The sequence below is a fragment of the Meles meles genome, chromosome 21 (genome assembly GCF_922984935.1).
Source record: "Meles meles chromosome 21, mMelMel3.1 paternal haplotype, whole genome shotgun sequence".
In the NCBI taxonomy this organism is placed as follows: Eukaryota; Metazoa; Chordata; class Mammalia; order Carnivora; family Mustelidae; genus Meles; species Meles meles.
Window position 1 is genome coordinate 10,928,010 of NC_060086.1, and position 21,919 is coordinate 10,949,928.

The following is a 21,919-nucleotide window of genomic DNA, read 5'->3' on the forward strand; positions in this document are numbered from 1 at the left end:
GCCATTCTGGAAACTCTGTCACGGGTCAATAGACCGCACTAGTTGCACAGAACACACCTAGGGGACTTTGTGTCTTTGAGATGTCTCCATTGAAACTGCATTCTCGAAAAGCCATTTACTAAAAAAAAAAAAAAAAAAAAAAGGTGCTACATGACTATTTGTGCAAGGTGTTTGGTGTGTAGTAACAGGCCACTGGTTCACCTAATCCTCTTTTCAATAGCTATCAGGGACCCCAGAGGCTCGAGAGAGACCTGGAAAATCAATTCCGCCCGCATCTGCAGACCCGTTCCCCTGGAGAATGTGGAGAAGACCGAGGGCTACGGTTCGCGGGCCCAAACGGGGCCTCCACCCTCGCTTCCCCTTCCGCCGGCCTCCAGGGCGTGCTCCGCTCCCAAGCCCGGATCTCCTTCGCCCGGGTCCAGGCGGGAGGACGCGGGAAGCCACGGCCACAGGTTCCAGACCCCGCGCGCCCAGAGCTGGGCCCGCAACGTAGCCCCGCGGCGCGCCCCGCCCCGCCGTGTGCGCGGCCGCGCGCACGCACGCAGGCGCGGGGGCGCACGGCGCGGGTACGCGCAGGGCCGGGCCGGCACGGCGGCGGGAACGCGCGCGGCTCCGGGAGGCGGCGGCGGCGGCGGCGGAAGCAGCGAGGGCGGCGGGCGTCCGGCTCTGAGGAGGTGGTGGTGGTAGTGGTGGTGGCGGCGGCGGCGGCTCGGGACTGGGTTCGGCTGGGAGCGGTTGAGGGTCGGGGGCGCCGGGTCGAGGGCCGATCCCCCGGCTCGACCATCCTCCTGCCGCCCGGACGCCTGGGCCGCGGAGTTTGTGTCCCGGCTCGGACCCCGGCGCCCAGCCCGGAGCCGTAACCTTGAGGCGGCGGCGGCGGGGCCGGGCCGGGCCGGGCCGGGGGGCGGCGGCGCTGGATCCGCGGCTGCCCGATCGTTGGCGGGAGATGTCGAACCCCGGGACGCGCAGGAACGGCTCCAGCATCAAGATCCGTCTGACAGGTACGGCCGGCGGGAGGCCCACCCGCCTCCCCCCCAACCCCCCGCACGGCTCGGCGCCCGCTGGCGCCCCGCACGGCCCCCCAGCAGCCCCGGAATTTCCCGCAGAGCGCCCCGGTAGAGTGGCCCTCCCCCACGCCGGCCGTTGTCCCAGGACCTCGTCACCCCCCCTCGGCGAGTGCCCCTCGCTCCTAGCTCCCGGCCCCGCCCCCTCGCTGGTCCCGGCCCCGCCCCCTCGCTTCTCACCCCCGCCGCACCCCCCCCCCAGGCCCTCTGGCTTCCCTCCTCCTCCTCCCACCTGCCCCGTCGCGTCCCCCCTCCTAGCCCCCTTCCCGTTTCCCCCCCGCCCCCTGTCCTGGTCGCTCCCCTTCCTCTCCCCGCCTTGTCCCCTCGTTTCTGCCCTCGTGGCCCCGCCCCCCGCTGCTCAACCCCCTTCCTCCCCCCGCTTTCTTCCCTCTTCCCTCACCTGCCTCCTCGCTTTCCCTCCTGGCCCCGCCCCTTGCTCTCGGTCCCGCCCCTCACTTCTCACCACCTTCCCATCCTCTCTCGCCTCCCGCTCTCTCCTCCGCCGTGCCCCCACGCTTCTCCCTCCAGTCCCCCGCTTCTTACACCCTCCCCCATACTCTCGCCCTTCCTCTCTCTACCGACTCCCCAACTTGCCCCCTGGCTTCTCCCCTCCCGGCCCCGCCCCTTTATTCTCCCTCGGCCGGGCTCCCTCACTTTCCCCCAGGCCCCGCCCCTCATTTTCCACTTAGTCCCGCCCTCGCTTATCTCGCGGCCCCGCCCCCCTGCTTCTGTCTCGCTGCCTCCACCCTTTCCTTCAGCCTCGAATTCCTCAGTCCTGTCGTGTCGCTGCTCCCGGTCCTGTTCTCCTCACTTCCCCCCTGGTCCAGACCTCTTCAGTCTAGTCCACTTCCTTTCTGCCTCAGGCCAGGCCACTATCTGCTCCCGATCGTGCTTCTTCAGTTCTTTTCTGCATTGCACTTTACCAGCCCCGCCCCTCTCCCCGCAACCTCCTTGAGCCCTGAGTAGGGCTGAGGGTCCCCCCGCCCCCACTGGACGTTTTGGCAGCAGCACGAACGGAGACTCCTTGGTTCGCTCTCATCGAGTCTTCAGTGAAGTGCCCGTGTCTGCTAGGAGGCTCGGTAGTGCCATCTTCAAGGGGGGTGCGGAGCTCTGCTGAGGGCCGGCGGCGCGGGGTTTGGGGAGTGTGGTCGCCAGCTGCCTGGTGGAGGCGCCCCTCGCTAGCCGCCCAGGAGATCTGCCCCTTCGCGGGCTGCTCGGGGCTGCGGTGCTGCGGCCTCCCTCCCAAGTTAAACCCTACCTGAAGCCCGGTCATGCGCTCCTGCCCGGGGACTTGCCGACCTCCAGTATTTCCTGCTTGGGAGAGGAAATGAAAAGTTGAGGCCGATTCCTGTCAGGAGGCTTTCCCTTGGATTTCTCTGTTCCGTGGCCAGTCTGGTCCAAGTCCGGTCAGATCCTTTCCAAGAGCGAATGAGCGTTTTGGACACTTGATGGCAGATGCGTGGCCCTAATTCGTCGGTAAAAATCCAGTAAAACAGCAATGGGTGATTGGTTGCAAACTAAAGTTTCCTTTGAAAGTACGTAGTTGTTTCATGATTAATTTTTTTAAAGGGTTTATATATATATGTATAGGTATAGATATATATAGATATATGTATAGCTATATATATGGGGTTTTTTTGTTTTGTTTTGTTTGTTTGGTATAAAGATGTCAGATTAGGTTACAATTAAAATAATGTGATCAGATAATGATTTGGACCCAAATCCAGAGCCTGGTTTTGTGAAGTTACCGCCATGTATCCCAGGGATCTTTGCTTCTGGAGGAACATAATCCTTTATTCCAGGCTAGTAGGAAACAACTTCTCACCATGTAGATACAGTATATAACATTGTTATTTTTATGGTTACATGAAAGCCCTGTTTTTGACTTTGTAATCCTTGTAAAACTTTAATTACTGGCAACTTTAATTTGATTTCCATTTACAGTGCAATCTGTAATTGACATCAGATTGGTTTCATTTTTCTTGTTAAAAGCAGGAGTAACTGATTTCATGAGTTCTGGTAGAAATGTGACTAATGTTTCAGAAGGAATAGGTTCTAATTACAATGTTTATGTCAGGTGTCTATATGTTCGTCAAACCTTGTTGGCTCGTGTGGGCCTATCCCTGGTGAAAGGGAAGGCTTGGTTTGTCCTCCCCAATAATTTTTGGATTCAGAAATTTAGATGCTGAAGATACAGAAATGTTTTTGAAGAGTTTGGCATGGCATTTGCTATTGAAGGATCAGGTGATGAGGGTTATTTCCAAAGCCCCCTTTCCCTTCTCCCCTGTTGGTGTTATTGAGGGTCTGGGATGATCTGTGAGTGTGGTCCTCCCTGCAACAGAATTGAGTTCAGCGGTGATTGCGGACTCATATGACCCACGTGTGTTGTCTGTTGAATGTTAATTGACACGCTGTTATGTTAATTAAGATGCTGGGATCCTATTTCGTTGTAGACAGAATAGGTTTTGGCTTCATTTTTAAGGTTGTCAGGAGTTTGAAATCTCTTCACTTCTGGCATTTGGGGTAGCCATCTTTCAAGAGTCGAGTACTCTTGCTACAGGTTTCAGAGTTTATTACTATGTGTCATATTTGGAAAAAGAAATTTGTTTTTAGGGGCGCCTGGGTGGCTCAGTCGTTAAGTGTCTGCCTTTGGCCCAGGTCATGATCCCAGGGTCCTGGGGTGGAGCCCCGCATCGCTCTCTGCTCAGTGGGAAGCCTGCTTCTTCCTCTTCCACTCCCCCTGCTAGTGTTCCCTCTTTCACTGTGTCTCTCTCTGTCAAATAAATAAAATCTTAAAAAAAAATTTTTTTGTTTTTAAACCGAGGGATATTCTAACCAGTCAGTAATATCACGCAGGTCACGATTCAAGGCAACGTGTGAAGACATTGGAGTATAAAAGAGTCTTTAGAACTTTGGGGTCTACAGTTGTATTTGGTGATGAGTAGAGAGGATTGGATTTAAGATGAAGGAACGTGATTTTGATCAGACCTACCATAAACTGCATGATATGGAACAAATTATGTAACCTTGCTGGGTCTCCATTTCCTCGTATAAAACGAGATTTCAACTTTATTGTAACATTCTTTGATTCTCTTTCTCATTTTGGCTACCTCCTTATTCCAAATTACGTTGGGTACTTACGCTTTCTGTTACTCTCAATGCTGATTTTCAGAAATTTGTGTTAAAACACAGCACTTGGGTGCCTGGGTGGCTCAGTGGGTTAAGCCTCCGCCTTCGGCTCAGGTCACGGTCTCAGGATCCTGGGATCTAGGCCCACAGTGGGCTCTCTGCTGGGCGGGGAACCTGCTTCCCCCTCTCTCTCTGCCTGCCTCTCTGCCTACTTGTGATTTCTCTGTCAAATAAATAAATAAAAATAAAATAAAATAAAACAGAGCACTTGTGTTTGATTTAGGTGAAGCATTGATTTTTGTGTATTGATTAGGATATATTTTTTTCTTCCTGTGGAACACTTTCTGTTTTTGCAAACTATTGGGTGGTATATGGAACTGCTTTGGAAGCCTGGCCTATGCAGTAAACTGAGTATTTGACTCTTTATATTTAAAAAGAACTTAACTGTAATGAATGAATGTCTGTGGTATTTTAACAGGGAAATAGTTTTGAAGTAGTTTCAGTAGGTTTGGGGCATAATATGTGCAAAATCAAGTTATCTTAACATTATCTTGCAGACATTTTGAGTTCACTAGCAAATCGAACACTCTGGAAACACTATTATTTTAAATTCAAGCAGGACTTGCAAAATCTTTCTTCTTATGTGGTACACAAATGAATCCCAGATATGTTATTTAGGCCACTTTGGGTAAAAGAGTGGAATTTTGAGCTTTAAGGGTTCCGCAGTGCTCTTCGGGCAAATTTCATTTTATTCTAATGTTAACCAGTTAGTTGAAATGGCAAATGCCTATAAACTTTTTTTGTGTTTTTATGCCTTGAGATACTCTCAAACCTGCTTCTGTTTTTATAGCTTTTGGAGCGTGACTGCGTATTGTGAAAAGAAAAATTCTAATTCCAAGTGGGGGGGGGGGAAGAGACCTTCCTTGATAGCATGTGGAAACAGGCTATTTTTAAAGTTGTAGCACATGGGAAGTAAGGGAGACTTGGGATTCAGCCATCTAGATGAGGCAATTTGGAGAGAAAAAGTTGTATTAATAGCTGTCAATAACTCTGATTTATTAATAACAGGTGGCCTAATTGATTTGGACTAGTTTGGCTTCTCTGAAAGATGAAGAAAGCTGTTACGAGTGTTGCTTTTGTCAGGTCATGGCAGCAGGGAACCTGGCTTATGTAAGGCAGGAAGAACTTTGGGTTTTAACAACCATAACCAGGATAGGCTGGAACAAGTCATTTGGTGTTTAGCCATGAGCGGCTCCCGAGTTTCTAGAACATTTTCCTCAGGGTCAGCCTCAAGTTTCTGAAGGTACAGTCAAGGCACTTCTCTGAGCTGAATTAGCTAAGGGTGTGGGATGGGCTAAATCCAGTAACTATGTGGCAAAACCTCAGTTTACTCTAAAAGAAATCACCTTCTGCTAAATATAGGTCGTATTACTGATGTTATTTGTGATTTGATCACATTAGGGTTGTTTTTTTCTGCCTCAAATCCATTTATTTTTAAAGCTTCTTGACCCACCTAACTGACCTGAGCAATGAAATAAATAACTTTATACACTTTATTTTTATCAGTTGTAGTGATAGCAGTTGTAGTGAAAGCCAACTAGAATTTTTGCCTGCAAGTCTTAACTATTTGAGGTCAAAACTCCAGGTTTTGCGACCATGAAAGTGGTGTCTGAACTTTGAGTTATTCCTTCTCTTCTACAAATTTTCATTTTCTCTGTATGGTCACATTGTCAGGTCCGAGCGTGGAACGCTGGGTGTCGGGAGGTTCTGGGACTGAGTCACTCGGGAAGAAATCTTTCCTCATGAATAAAAAAAGAAAGACTGACCCATAATATTTCAACATCAGCTCAATGATCCACTTAACTAGACTGGCTGTTTTGTAACATGTTTGTGGGCACTGGTTAAAAGTTAAAATAGCTGAATTGTGCATTTTTATTGAGTGCCAAGAGCAAAAGGGAAGTTCAAGAACCTTCCAAAATAGATGAAATAATTTAGTATCTTGGCAGGCTCTGATATTCTGGTTGAGAAACCCTAACTTTTAGAATTCTTATTTGGATCACATTTTTGTAATTTCAAAACCGTTTTAGAGGTGAAATAGTTTTAAACAGAGAATTAAAAACTATTTGGCCATTTATTTATTTATTATTGTCCCTGAACAACTTAAGTGACTGGTTCACTTGTTGTTCTGTAAGTGAATTTTAGTGAGAGCCAGCCTCTAATTTAAATTGGCTTGTTGTCCTCTGCACGGTCCTTCTAGCTGACCACAGTCCCTAAGGCATGCTACTTAGAGATGAGCTGGAGAGCTCTGCTGAAAAACAAAACAAAAGCACCTAGCCCTGTGGACCAGGCATATCTTCTTTTCAAAATGTTAGAATTACTGTTGTGTCTACAGATGTAATTTCATCCATTTGGATATTTAAACTAAGTGGAATGTGGTTTCCATACTTCTGGATTAAAGGAAAAGAAAAAACCAACCCTTTTATTGTTTTAAAACAAGGTGTAAATAACATACAATCAGTGCATCTGGTGCTGCCCCCACCTGATTCCAGCTGTGTCCACCTCCCTCGCAGCTGAAAGGGATTCTAATTGGCTGAGGAATGTCGGCAACATTGTGTATCACTGAGCATGAACCTATTATGCTGGCTGCTGGGTGATGCCATTTCAGATGTTTTAAGCTCCCGAGTCCAACTTGGAGGTTGCTTTCAGGAGTCTGGAAGAGAACCTTGTGAAGCTGCGGGTTGTAGACGGTAGCCTGCTTTTTTCTTTGTATGTTGGGCAGTCGCTAAATTCTCTAAAGGCCGTGGCGCTTTCTTGTGCCTTAAACCCTGGGTTGGGAGTCAGAAGGTCTGAATTTGATTTCTAGCTCACTAAAGTGCCACAGTGGGGAAAGGGGGTGGGTGGAATTATGATCTTTTAGAGACTCAATTTGCCTGGGATGTGAGATACCTGTCTTTTCGTGTCGCACAGGGACTAGATGTGCGTTAAATATTTTAATGAATAGTTATGAATTATTTGTAGAGTAGCTGAGTGTAAATACAGAGTCATAGGTTCCTGTTATTTCTAGTTCCTAAGTAATTATGTAAATGCTAAAGCTAATATTATATTTGACACTGAAGAAAATCTAGAAAACCTATAGATGGACGTGAAAAATGCACTCAAGAACAAACTGTTACATTCTTTGTGCATTCAGAAAGTTCCTTAGAGAAATAGTGTTAGAAGCCAAAGCCAGCATCATCTTTAATTGTGAATCCTTGGAAGCATTCCCATTAAAGTCAGGAACAATACAGAGATGTACACTGTCAACATTGTTATTAATTAGAAAAAGACATCAGAAAGCAAAATTGCTATTATTTGCAAGTGATACGGTTTTGTAGCTTTAGAAATCTGAAAGAATCAGCTGATACATAATTGTAAATAATTAAAAAAACTTTAGTTGGATAGGAAATTTCTCCATGGAAAAAGAAAATGGATTAAAAAACTAATATGCAAAGACAAACTAGGAAAAACACTTTGCAATCTGTGTGAAAATGAAAGTCTAGCTTCCTTACTGTATAAAGAGCTTTCAGAATCAACTAGGAGTAGGCCAATAACCTGTTTGCAAAGAACACAGACAATTCAGAGGAAAGGAAAAAAAAATGAATTTCAAACATGCAAAAAGATACCCAGCCCTACATACCGAACAATATACCAGTTAAAACTAGGAGTACAGCTGTTTTTCATTTAGCAGATTAGCAAAGACCAGAGAGTTTGGAAATACGTTAGGGATGACAAAGGTGTGGAAAAGGAAAAGCTCCTTTACACCGTTGGCTGAGAAATGTAAACTGACTTAACGGAGTAAGGACGGCAGTCTGGTGCTATCAGATAAGAAGTGTACATGCCCTTGACCGAACAGTTCTGCCTCTAGGAATTTTTTTCCCGGATCCGTTCGCACATTTGTGTAAAGGCTTAATACGCAGCCAGGGCCTGGGTGGCTCAGTTGGCAGAGCATGAGATTTTTGATCTGGGGGTTGTGAGTTTGAGCCCCACCCACATTGGGTGGAGAGGTTACTTGAAAATGAATAAGTAAATAAACTTTGAAAAAAAAAAGTCTTAACGTGCAAACTCATTGCAGCATTGTTTGAGATTATGAAAGGCTGGAAACAACCTAAGTGTGCATCAGTAGGGCACTAGTTAAAGAAATTGCATTATATCCCCAGGGATGTGTAGCTGTTTAAGAGAATGAGACAGTGCTTTATTTATTTTTAAAATTTTTTAAAAAATTATTTGAGAGCTAGAGAGAGCATGAACAGGGCAGAGGGAGAAGCAGACTCTCCACTGAGCAGGGAGTCTGACGCAGGACTCATCTGGGATCTTGGGATCATGACTTGAGCCAAAGGCAGACGCTCAACTGACTGAGCCACCCAGGCGCCCTGATAGTGCTTTATATTCTGATGTGGAACATTTTCTAAGATACATTGTTGAGAGTGGGGAAGAAGCTTGAAGAGAGTGAGTATTGTACATACTGTGTGAGTAATAAAAAATAAAAGGGGAAATTTATATAGATCTATTTGTATAGAACATTCCAACAAGGATACCTCTGAGAGTACTGATGATGATTTTCTCTGGGAAGGAGAACCAGGGCATGAAGATCCAGGTGAGAGGGACATCTTTCCCCTGTTTTCCTCTTTGTATTGTTTGATCTCTTCCCCCTTCCTGCTTGAGAATAGGTTGCTTTTCAACAATTACAGATGTTAAAATCAAAAAAGAATCTACAGCTCTTAAGAATTTCTTAGAGCAACGAATACGTTAATTGCCAATAGTAATTGTTTTCGTATGTAGGTGTTCTGAAAATTCAAAATGATATATTTTTTAAAGATTTTATTTATTTGACACAGCAAGAGAGGGAACACAAGTAGGGGGAGTGGGAGAGGGAGAAGCAGGCTTCCCCCTGAGCAGGGAGCCAGATGCGGGGCTCAATCCCAGGACCCTGAGATCATGACCTGAGCTGAAGGCAGATGCTTAACAACTGAGCCACCCAGCCGCACCCCCCTCAAATATATTTTAAAAGGCTTAGGGGCGCCTGGGTGGCTCAGTGGGTTAAAGCCTCTGCCTTTCGCTCAGGTCATGATCTCAGGGTCCTGGGATCGAGCCCCACATCGGGCTCTCTGCTCCGCAGGGAGCCTGCTTCCTCCTCTCTCTCTGCCTGCCTCTCTGCCTAGTTGTGATTTCTCTCTGCCAAATAAATAAAATATTAAAAAAAAAAGGCTTAAATGGCATCTAAAGGCATATATCCATGTTTATGTGCATTTCTTCACAGGAAGATTCTGGGTTCTGAAGAGTAAAAAATATTCTGCATACTTTGTAGATCTCAACAAACTTATTTTCCCGAGGATATGTTTGTTCTGATAACACCTCCCACCCGAGGTGGTGCTTCTTTCCAGATTCAGAAATCGGGTCCTCCGGAAGCCCCTTCCTATAGTGAGTCCTTGAAAGACTGGGGTCGTGGTTCTGAATAATAGTGCTGGTTTATATCCTTTATTTGGAATGTCATTTGGGGTTATCTCTGACCTAATTTTAGAAAATAACCTCATGGGGCACCTGGGTGGCTCAGTGGGTTAAAGCCTCTACCTTCGGCCTACGTCACCATCCCGGGGTCCTGGGATCGAGCCCCACATCCCGCATCAGGCTCTCTGCTTGGCAGGGAGCCTGCTTCCTCCTCTCTCTCTCTGTCTGCCTCTCTGCCTACTTGGGATCTCTGTCTGTCAAATAAATGAATAAAATCTTAAAAAAAAGAAAGAAAGAAAATAACCTCATCCCTAAAGTGGAGATGAAAATGCTAATTTGCATAAGTCAGGAACAATAACTTGGTATTTTCCCTAAGTATTCATAATTCGTATGTTTACTTTAAACTTTTTTAAAGGGCTTCTTTACTAATTGTAGCTGTGCCTAAAAAAGGAATATCTGACTCTATAAAAGTAGAAAAAGTTGTAACCACCTGTAATTCATTGCCTTTTTGTTCTCCTAGGTCTTTAGGATAAAAATTCTCCATAAAAATTTCTCCATATATTACCTACAAATGATGGATTTGAGGATTGCTCAATGTCTGCTCATACTGAACAGGGCTAGTAATGCCTTCTCTCTGTGTGTCCTCATTCTCCTGTTTCCTCATGGGAGCCAAGCTATCAAACCAAGCTCCAAGAGGGTTGGGTGTTTTGTTTTGTTTTGTATGTGTTTTATTTCTAGGTTAAAAAAAACATGCAACTTGTTTTACTCTTTAAAAACACATTTTACAGGACAGAAAAGGATAGTTTCTCTTGTCCTAAATAGATAATCATCCCATGTGCTTTTACAGAAATACTTGGAAGCACACTTAATCCAGCTATAATGAATTCATACTTTACAATAATCAATAGTCATGTGTAGGAGAAGGCCTACACGTCCTCATGGGACATTGATTTAACTTTTCTTAGCATTTTTTCCCTTCTTGATTGTGCAAGGTTGAAAAGGTGGCATTCCTCTTCCCAAACGTGCCTAAGAAACACCATAAGCTTAACATGTCCCAAACGATCTTCCTGGTTGCCCTCCTCCCCAGATGCCTTCCTCTCCCCAGTCATCCTCGCTTCGTTAGATCTGCTCAGTTGCTCCAACCAAGAACCAAGACCTATTGTCATGTTTCATACCTAACTTCTGACCCTCCAGCCCTCTTGACTCTGCCACCACAGTCCATCTGGAATGTGTCTTCTCTTTATGCCTGTTGTCTCCATCCTAGTTCAAGCTGTGACCATCTCTTGCTTGGACAGCAGCTTCGTGCCCTTTTTGATTTAAATGTCATTGCAACCAAACCCTCCTGCTACAGTATCAATTATTTCTCTCTTTCAAAGATGCTAAAAGATTAATTATGAAAGTTCTCATTCTGGCTTATTCGAAAGCGGGAACTGGAAAGAGGTTTGCCAGAATTGCCCTTTCTCCTGGCTAGTGCAGCTCCTTTACCCTCCGCTTCTGTGTTCACTGTCTCTAGCTGCGGCTCCAAGAGCACTGGGGAGAATGACCAGTTGTCTTGGTCAGGGTATGTAGAGCTTCTCATGGTCTGATGATTCAGGGACAGCCGATGACAAGTTTAATTGTGTAGAAGAAGAAGGAGGGAAGAAGTCAGGAAGCCAAACTGAAGACTACTATTTGAAAGAGTTTAGAATGGGAAATTCAGTCTTCATGGTTCAGAACACATTACATTCCCTTGTACAGGAATACGACAGTGGTTGCCTCTGGATAACTCCCGATTTTGTCCTCCTCACCACTCCCCCACCCCCAGTCATCCCCCAAGATGCTCTGATCCTAGTCTTCCCTATCTTAGTAATTGACATCATCAACCAGGTAGGGTGTTCATTGAATTTTACCCTGCCTCCTTTCTTCAGCCAATTTCACATTTTTGCTACTGTCTTGTATTTATAATACCATACTTCATGATATTTTTATTTAAAAAAAAAAGGATGTTTTCAGTTGTAAGTAGCAGAAAACCTAGCTTAAATTGGTTCTCTAGGAAGCATTTTATTCAGTAAGTTAACTGAAAAGTCCAAAAGTAGTTAATAGCATGAGAAGAATCCAGTTTCGCTTTGGTTCTCAGTGCTGTGACCTCAGAACCATTCTTGGCTATCTCTTTTTTTTCTTATGATCAAAAGATGGCTATTAGAAGCTCCCATGGCTATTTCCTTCTAGGTTTAACCAGCAGAAATGTTTAAAGTCCACTTTCCCAACAGCTCATTGCTAGAATAGAAGTCCTGGAGTTGAATCCCTTTGTTGGGTTGGTCTGATTTGGGTCATGGGTTCATTTCTGAACCAACCATTGTGGCAAGGATGATGAGATGTGCTGGTTGGACAAGAAGGGTCCATCTTGGAATCTAGTAATGGTGTTAGTCCCGCCCAACATTTGGGACATTTTGGTGGAAGAGAAAAATGGATGCTAGGAGGGCAACCAACAAATAACTAGACAATACCATTAAAAAAAAATTTATAATGCTAGCTTTGTGTATGCTGAGTGTGAGGATGATAAAGCTGCCATTTAATGACCTTAGGAAAAAGAAATATGCCTTCTTTGTAGTAGTGTGAAGCAAAAGGTGCATTTTTGTAAAAATGCCAGATATTTTTCCTGAGAGTTAGGAATGGTAGCTTCATATGTAAACTTACTCCAACAAATATCATTGCTGATTTGTATTATAGAATGTTTCTGAATTGTTGTGTAGTGTTATCTTACTGGGGATTATTTCAATACTAAGATTTTGAAATTCAGTTCAGATTCTAGAAATTAAAAAAATATATATTTTGCTTATTTATTTGACTGAGAGAGATCACAAATAGGCAGAGAGACAGGCAGAGAGAGAGGGGGAAGTAGGCTCCCTACTGAGCAGAGAGCCGGTTGTGGGCTTGATCCCAGGACCCTGAGGTCATGACCTGAGCTGGGGGCAGAAGCTTAACCCACTGAGCCACCCAGGTGCCCCAGATTCTAGAAATTCTTAAGTCATTTCTCTGGAGATGATAGGGTATTTTTGAGAGGGGAAAGTGCATATTAATTGTTTGTAAGTTGAATCTAGGAGGAATAGAAAGAAAAAATTGTTTTTTATCCAAGTGTATAGTTTTTTTGGTAAGTGATTACCAACCCTTCTTTTATAATGAAAGCTTTGGATTAATACTCATTTTTGATATTTGGAGCTCTGTGTTTTCTTTGCTATTTTCAGGGGGCTTAAAGATGCTTGGCTGAGCTTTGAACCCATCTTCCAAGAAGAATGGTTGGTTCTTTCATAGCTCCAAGGTCTTTCCTCTGGAGTCAGCCAGGTGGGTTGGTTTAGGAGCTGGGCTGGAGCCAGCCTGTGCTTTTAAAAAAATTTTTTTTTTAAGATTTTATTTATTTATTTGACAGAGAGAGATCACAAGTAGGCAGAGAGGCAGACAGAGAGAGTGAGAGGGAAGCAGGCTCCCCGCTGAGCAGAGAGCCCGACGCGGGACTCGATCCCAGGACCCTGAGATCACGACCCGAGCCGAAGGCAGCAGCTTAAACCACTGAGCCACCCAGGCGCCCCCAGCCTGTGCTTTTAGATGAGTGACCTCATCTCTCAGTTTTCTCAGCTAAAAAAAAGGGGAGGGGTTGGGAACTAGTTGGAGACACTTCAGTTTGTGTGTATTAAATGAACTAATCCACATGCAATGTTTGGTCTGTAGTAAGTGTTCAATGTGTGTTAGCTAATGTTAATGTTGTCATATTTCAGTGACTCTAAGATGACTTTGAAAGTCACACCATTGTTTTATGTACCACTAAAAAAGAAACACCAGTAATTACACTACACTGTGATTCATTTGAAGATTTCAGAGATGTTAAAATCAGGAAAAATGTCTTAGAAACAGTGATACATGGTATTATGGCTGCCTTTGACTTGGAAGTCCTGGCAATTGTTTGCATACCCACAAATTAATGCCATCTGTCTTCAGTTTAAACATAATGCAGTGTGACCTGAAGTTTCTTTTCTTCTCTTTTCTTTTTTCTCCTAAACTTACGTTGATGTTGGTCTCCTGTATTGCAGTATTGGCAATTTAATAATTACTAATTCATTTTGTAGATGTAATAATGGATTATACAAGACCCATGGTGGGCTTGGGAACTTTGATAATTTGCTTTTCTTCAGCGACTTAGAAATAAAATTGAGTCATGTTTTTGGAGATATTTAATATTGGTTGGGTCAAGCTATTTGAGATGAAAGGCCCGTGAAACGATAGTACCCAGAACCTTTCAGAGCACCCAGGTTGTTGGCGGAAAGCCTGCTTAGGAAAATGCCTTTGATACACCCAAACACATTCAGTGGGCAGACATAATATTGATTCTTGAAAGCAATGCATGGTATTTGATTTTCCACTAAAATTTATATGTGGAAGTATACCGTAGAGCTTGAGCGATAGTCACAGGCTGTTCAAGGACCAACTTGTGCAGTAAAAAGTCACCATGTAATATGGTAAGGTGGAATTTAGAGTAAAATCCATAAGGATAGCACATAGCCTCGATAGCATTCTGTTTCTCTTGGAGCCTGAAACTTCAGGTGTGATGGAAGTGGTGTAAGCCTGTTTGGGCTCTTTTTTTAGACCCGTTTTTGATAGTAAGATTGAAATGAATTATGGAAGTCTTTTTGGAGACTTGACCTACGTGTTTACTTATTGCATTCTTTATGGCTTGCTTCATCACCTGAATGTCAGCGGATTCCACTTTTGTTTAAGACAACTACAGGAGGCGAGCAGAAGTGCTGTTTACCTTGTCATAAGCCCCAGAGGCTGTCCTCTGGCACATCTGGCGCATGAAGCATTTAAATATTATTTGAGGGCGTTGATTATGATTTTGGAGAAGACTGGCTCTGTGCATTCCGTATTTTCATGCGTTCTGAGATAGCAGCGCTGTTTTCTTTTTGGAAACCTGGGTTTGGTTGCTGTATTTTGCATAGGGTTCAGCCTAGCAGTAGGAAAAAAATACATTTTTATTTCAGAAAAGGAGTTTTACTTTGGGAAATGGTACCTATGTTGAAGTAACAGAAAGATGATTTCCAGAAGGAAACTGTTTATTAACGTAAGCAATTATCACCTGCTCAGTAGCATTGTTTATGTTTAGAATCGACAGAAGCCAGTCAGGATCTCTCACAAGGCTTTACGAAAGGATACGATGATGTCAGTGTTACTCCAGGTGTTTAATTTCAGGCAGTATGAGTCAAGGATTTGGGGTTTCTTATATTAGAATAGATGGAACTTTATTCAGAAAAAACCAGCCCCGCTCATTAATTTGAAGTGTGTACATCACAGCCTAAAAATTTCAGTGAGAGTTTTTAAATAGATGGTATATGCATATGATATAAAAGGGTATTCATCAAAAATAAGTCTCCTAGCCTCCCTGTCCCTTGTCAGCCAGCTTGCCTCTAGGGAAGTAACTATTATTATCATGGCATTACTAGTTTCTCTTGTATTCTTCCAAAGGGTCTCTCTGCCCCTTCCTTTTCTGCCACTCTTCAACACAGGTACTAGGCTCGGATGTGCACTGTCGTGTATCTCGCTTTTCCACATAATACAGGAATTGCTCCATTTTCATACACCCACAGCTGCCTCTGTAGCAGAAACCTTTCTGCTCTTCAGAAGCCTTGTGGTTAGTGGGACCACATGACTAGTTCTGGCTGGTGAACCGTAAGACGTGATTTGTCCCACGGTGAGGCTGAAGCAGTAGGAGCCTCCAGCTCTTCCGTGGGGCACTGGGAACTGTGTGGCATATGGTGGAGCCTTTATCAGCCTGGGTCCCTGAATGATGATGTGGAGCAGAGTTCCCCTTCTGTCCTGGCCCCCGCCCCATTCCCTTCCACTCCCCGGACACTCCCCCGACAATGACCCAGCCTATGGTGGATGTGTAATGAGAGCAGGGAATAAACCTGTTATGTTAATTTGTTTGTGCATCATAGCAACATCTCCTGATTGAGGTTGCCTTTTCTTTTTAACAGCTGTGAAATGCTACTAAACATAACACCAAATAAACCCAGTTCAGATTATCTGGTAGTTTAGGGACAGAAGGGCATCTCATTAAAGAAGAATCATTTTCAAGAAATAGCAGAGAAATACATTGTCCCTCAGTGTGTTATGTAGCATATCTGTTTTTTTGGAAAGAATACATATCAGTTGAAAAATATAAAGGAGAAATAAGCACTGTATTTTTTTAGTGAACATGATAGTTCATCATTTTTGCATTTTTAAATTTTTTTTATTTTTTATTTTTATTATTTATTTTTTATTTGCATTTTTTAATTTTTTATTTGCATTTTTAACTTGATATTAATTTCCTAGTCAGATTATTTCTAAAGGAGGATAAGCACCAAAGCCAATTCACTACCTTACTCAGGATTGAGCACAATACTTGAAGAGTGTTAAGGATGAGAGGAATGTCACAAAAATAGTCTCTACTGGGAACTTAACAGTACAGTAGGGAGTGAGACAGTCACTAGAAAAAAAACAGTGGAGCATTTAAAAAAAAATTTTCTTTTCCTTAAAGGTGCCAGGTTGAAAAGAGAGCTCCTTGTGGGCTACAGAGGTCTAGCCGCTGGGGAGGCCGAATTTGAAGTAGCTCTGGAAAGATCTGCATGGGGAGAGGGGCCATGGGGGCTAGCACATGCAAAGACAGAATGGGGCAAGAGTGTGGCCAGACAGAGGACCCAGGCTTCAGTGACAGACTGAGGAGTCTGGGTAGCAGTAGAGAGATTCAATCAGAGAATTCTGGTTTTAGAGGCCTGCCATGTAGGAAGGGGCCCTTTCGTGTCCAGAGGACAGCACAGGGTCCAGTAAACGGAGTAGTGTAGTGGCTAAGCAGCCGGAGGCCTCTGTTCCAGTTCTAGTTTTGCCACTTTCTAGCTGTGGAAAGTGCTAGAAAAAGGGTACGCAGGGTAAATGCTTAGAGGAGGTCGGTTGTGATGCCTCCAGTGGGTGTGTGGCTACTGTGGGAGGGGAACTTGGTAACAGTGACTCGAGGGGCTAAATTCGGCTCCTTCACAAAGTAGTGTTGTGTGTGACTGTGTTTATGCAAATGATCAGCTTTCTAGGGGCTTTATAAGGAATCCTTTGTTGGGGCCAAGTGTGGACTAAATGGTCTACAAAGTTTCTTTTAACGAACATTTATTGAAAAACTACTAAGTGCTGGGGCGCCTGGGTGGCTCAATGGGTTAAGCTGCTGCGTTCAGCTCAGATGGTGATCTCATGGTCCTGGGATCGAGCCCCAAATCGAGCCCCAAGTCGGGCTCTCTGCTCGGCAGGGAGCCTGCTTCCTCCCTCTCTCTCTGCCTACTTGTGATCTCTCTCTGTCAAATAAATAAAATCTTAAAAAAAAAAACACCAAAAAACTACTAAGTGCTAGGTTGCCTGGCAAGCACCATACTGGGCATCAGGGAGGGGATGGAGACCAGATGAAGGAAAACACTTGTTATTTATCCAGTCTGTGCATTGTTACAAAGTTAATATCAGATTCCCTATTTGGCCCTAGAAAAACCCTTCCAATCAGAACGGATAGGAAGTGTCTGTAAAGTAAGCGAAGTGACGTAAGTACTAAATGACGTTGGATACCTGAGAAAATGCCACGGGAAATTGCCTTAGCCCTTCCCCTGATGGACTCACTTTAATATCTTGCTGGTTTATTGCAACATGCTTTCTTACCTTCTTAGAAGTTCTAATTGGAGCCCAGCTCTGGCTCCTCCAGTATAAATGACAAGTTGGTGTTTGTGTAGTGATTTCGCACCCCCGCCCCCAACCTTTTTCTGGACTCCAGGACTACTTCCATTTACAGTCAGGTACTGTTCAGAATCATTTTGTGGGCAAAGTAGGTCAGACGTAAAGTGCACTCAGACGTAAAGGCAATCACTCGAGTTGGGGAGGCAGATCCCGTGGAAGGTCCAGTCTCTTTCCCCCTCCCTTAGCTCTGCCCTGGATCACAGACGCTGGGGTTGTACAACCTTCACAGCCCGTCTGGAGTCTTTCCAACGAGTTTCTAGAATGAGAGTCTGCCAAATGCTAAGCTTTAATGTTGGGACGTTACTCTTTGGGGTGCCCCTTCTGCCCTTCGGCTCTTTATGGGAAACTAGGTCAGCTATCCAGACTACATACTCTGCGATCCCAAGGTGAACACTATGGTTGATTGTGAGTTTTAAGATACACCTGACCTGGGTTTCCTGTCCAGCTTTGCTGCTCAGGATCGCAGTCACTCTAGGCAATCATAATGAAGATATATGTCAGTTCTCGAGGCTTTTATTATCACCAGGGAGGCACTATGCTAGGCACATTTCCTGAGTTATCCTCTCAATAAGCTTATGAAGTAGATAATATTCCTGTCTCCAGTTGGGAGACTGTGGAGTTGGTCCACCCACTTCCACCACATACCAGTGTCTTTGGACAAATCAGGCATTTCGGCTTTAAGCCTCAGACAATACTTACCTCATAAGGTCATTGCAAGGAATGAATGAAGTAATTCAGCACCCAGCTGTTGCCCCGCATTTGGTCAAGGTCAACCTCCCCTGAGGGTTCCCTGAGTATCTTGTAAATGGATTAAGGTCAAGGTCAACCTCCCCTGAGGGTTCCCTGAGTATCTTGTAAATAGATTAAAGTTAACTAAAGTTAACGGCTTAGGAAGTTACTTTGCTTCTTCTTTATAAGTTAGTGTAAACATTGTTTCTGAATCTACTTCTTTTCTTTTTTTGTCTCCAAATTAAAGTCATCATTAAACATCATTCAGTTAGGAGCTCTCTTTTTCAATCGACCTTTCCACATCAAAGGTTGTTAATGGAGGGGGGAAATGGCACCAGCATGATTGTGACAAAGATAAGTAACAATATAAAAAGGAAAGTGAATATTCTCAAATTTCCACCTCCTCTTACCAATTTAATATTTATTTTTTATTGCTATTTCTGACTTGGCCTACATTTCTATTGATTATTTACTAAAAATTAGAGTAAACTGTGTCTTGTTATTATGTATCACACATATATATCACTGAAACATTACTTCTAATTACAGTTCTAATTACAGTTTATTAAAAAATAAATACAGTTGACCCTTGAACAACATGGGTTTAAACTGCATGGGTCTGCTTACAGATTTTTTTTTTAATTTTTTTTTTAAGATTTTATTTATTTATTTGACAGACAGAGATCACAAGTAGGGGGAGAGGCAGGCAGAGAGAGAGAGAGGAAGAAGAAGGCTCCCCGCTGAGCAGAGAGCCCAATGTGGGGCTCGATCCCAGAACCCTGGGATCATGACCTGAGCTGAAGGCAGAGGCTTTAACCCACTGAGCCACCCAGGTGCCCCACAGATTTTTTTAAAAAATAATTACAGTGTAGTACTGTAAATGTATTTTCTCTTCTGATTTTCTTAATTTTTCTCTAGCTTTATTGTAAGAATATAGTACATAATACATAGAACATTATAAAATATGTGTTAGTTGACTGTTTATGTTATCAGTAAGCCTTCCAGTCAATAGTAGGCTGTTAGTAGTTATGTTTTGGGGCGAGTCAGAAGTTATATGCAGGTTTTCTGGGCTTTCTGTTCTGTTCCATTGATCTGTGTGTCTGTTTTTGTGCCAGTACCATACTGTCTTGATGATGACAGCTTTGGAATAGAGCTTAAAGTCTGGAATTGTGATGCCACCAACTTTGGCTTTTTTTTTCAATATTCCTTTGGCTGTTCAAGGTATTTTCTGGTTCCATATAAATTTTAGGATTATTTGTTCCATTTCTTTGAAAAAAATGGATGGTATTTTGATAGGGATTGCATTAAATGTGTAGATTGCTTTAGGTAGCATAGACATTTTCACAATATTTATTCTTCCAGTCCATGAGCATGGAACATTTTTCCATTTCTTTGTGTCTTCCTCTGTTTCTTTCATGAGTACTCTATAGTTTTCTGAGTATAGATTCTTTGCCTCTTTGGTTAGGTTTATTCCTAGGTATCTTATGGTTTTGGGTGCATATACGTGGGCTTTCAACCGCACGGGGATAAGGGTCCCTTACCCCCTAAGCTCCCTGTTGTTCAAGGCCAACTATACAATTTTGGTGACTTCTAAAAGTTTAAACTTTCTGGGTTTTTTTTCTTTTTTTTAATGAAGTATAATTGACACACAGTATTACCTTAGTTTCAGGTGTATAATGCCATGATTCGACAACTCTCTCCATCATGCTCTGCTCCCCACAGGTCCCATCACTATATTCCCTAGGCCATACTTTTGTCCTCCTGACTCAGTCATTCCTGTATCTCTCACTCCTGCTCACCCATTTTCCCCCACCCTCACCCCCTTCCCTTTGACAACCATCAGTTTGTAAAAAGTTTGAACATGCTTCAGGCTCTCCCTGTGATATTTTTCTCTTTGGTTTGGTTCCCCAGGCCTCCTCACCACCCACTCTCTGTGAAGGAATTTTATATTCTCTTTGATAGTGTCATGAAGCTGGTTGTCACTTTCGGATAGCGCAATCTGTGGTTCCACGTAATCCAGCGTGTGAACCCATGAACCAAGTGTAGGAGAGAATTTGCTGGTATAGACAATTGTTGGGTCCTGGAGACATTTTGAACAGTACCCAAATATAACACCAGTGGCTGTCCTGAAGACTGAAGAGAAATGATGTGAAATTATGATTATGTAAAACGAAATACAGTTGGTGTCTGTGTGACTGAGTCCGTCTTTTTGAAAGTGTAGGGCTAAGGACATTAACGTTTCGCCAAAAATACTGAAAAACGAGTCAGTGTAGCTCTTTCTTTGTGTCTTGACAGTATCCAGGCGGCTACCAAGATGGCCGCTTGTCAGAAACATGCTCAGTTAGCAGACGCTGTTCCCCCTCTGGCTCTCTGATTTCCACAGGGAGTAAGTGCTCTGGGGAGCCTCTTGGAACAGTAGTTTCCCCTGAAGTTTGAGGAGCTTGTTCTTGGGTGTGGCGCTTCCCTCCACAACTGTATAGTTGCCAGACTGCAATGATTTTATCTCTCAGCAATGTTCCAGAAGGTTTTAGTGAAAATATAAAACTGCCTGCCTGCCTCTCAAACGGAGTTTGAAAAGAGGTCTCTTGGGCGAGGACGGACCGAGTCTTCTAAGTGGTCTGTGATCCAAAGTATTTCCTGGGCTACGTGTTTATCAAGGCTGAGCTTTACTTCCAAACTAAGCTTGAGAAGAATCTGGGAATATTTCCCAGCTGATTGGGGGTGGGGAGAAGAGGAGGATCCAAGCCTGAAAGAACAGAGAAATTTCACTCTTGTTTTTATCTTTTACAGTTATCTGCTGAAATCTGGCTATAGGTATGGCTTGCAAAATAGAACCTTTCTGGAGTACAAAGTAGGATGGGCTGTTAAATGTTAATTTTTATTTTATTTCACTTTATTTTTGAGAGAGACAGAGAGAGAGAGAGAAAGGGGCAGAGGGAGAAGGAGAGGGAGAATCCTCAAGCAGACTCCCAGCTAGGTGTGGAGCCTGACGAAGGGCTCGATCCCAGGACCCGGAGATCATGACCTGAGTGGAAATCAAGAGTTGGGCGCTTAACCTCCTGAGCCACCCAGGCACCCTGTTGAATGTTAATTTGAAAATCATATATAATATTTTAATTTTATTTGCAGAGTGGAACATTGGGAAGATGAACTTTTATTGATTTAAGAAAAGATTTTATTTATTTATTTGACAGAGAGATCACAAGTAGGCAGAGACACAGGCAGAGAGGGGGCAGGAAAGCAGGCCCCCCCTGCTGAGCAGAGAGCCGGATGTGGGCCTCGATCCCAGGACCCTGGGATCATGCCCTGAGCCGAAGGCAGATGCTTAACCGATTCAGCCACCCAGGTGTCCCAGAAGATCAGCTTTTATTTATTTAAAAAGTAGTTTGGTTTTTTTTTTTTTTTAAAGATTTTATTTATCTATTTGACAGAGAGAGGGAGAGATCACAAGTAGGTTGAGAGGCAGGCAGAGAGAGAGAGAAGAGGAAGCAGGCTCCCCGCTGAACAGAGAGCCCAACGTGGGGCTCAATCCCAGGACTCTGGGATCATGACCTAAGCCGAAGGCAGAGGCTTTAACCCACTGAGCCACCCAGGCACCCTGAAGATCAGCTTTTAAATGGATCAGACCTAGTCTTCAAGGTGAAAAAAAAAATGCAGACAAAAGCGCTATCTCCCTTTTAATTGCCATTAATCTCAAGTCACCCCATTGTTTTTGCTGTGACTCTTACCTCAGTTCA

At 43.9% G+C, this 21,919-nt stretch overlaps 1 protein-coding gene across 4 annotated transcripts in view; it reads left to right on the forward strand.

Moving 5' to 3' along the window:
• Window positions 1-622: 622 nt before the first annotated feature.
• SMURF1 (SMAD specific E3 ubiquitin protein ligase 1) overlaps window positions 623-21,919 on the forward strand; it is a 108,262-nt gene continuing 86,965 nt past the window's right edge. For 3 of the 4 annotated variants that reach the window (XM_045993426.1, XM_045993427.1, XM_045993429.1), the window contains exon 1: window positions 623-1,001. In XM_045993426.1, the coding sequence (XP_045849382.1) occupies window positions 947-1,001 (55 nt within the window). In that variant the 5' untranslated portion in view covers window positions 623-946. Of the gene's footprint in view, window positions 1,002-1,578; window positions 2,600-21,919 lie in introns of those variants that run through there. The other variant, XM_045993428.1, reaches the window with a different exon arrangement.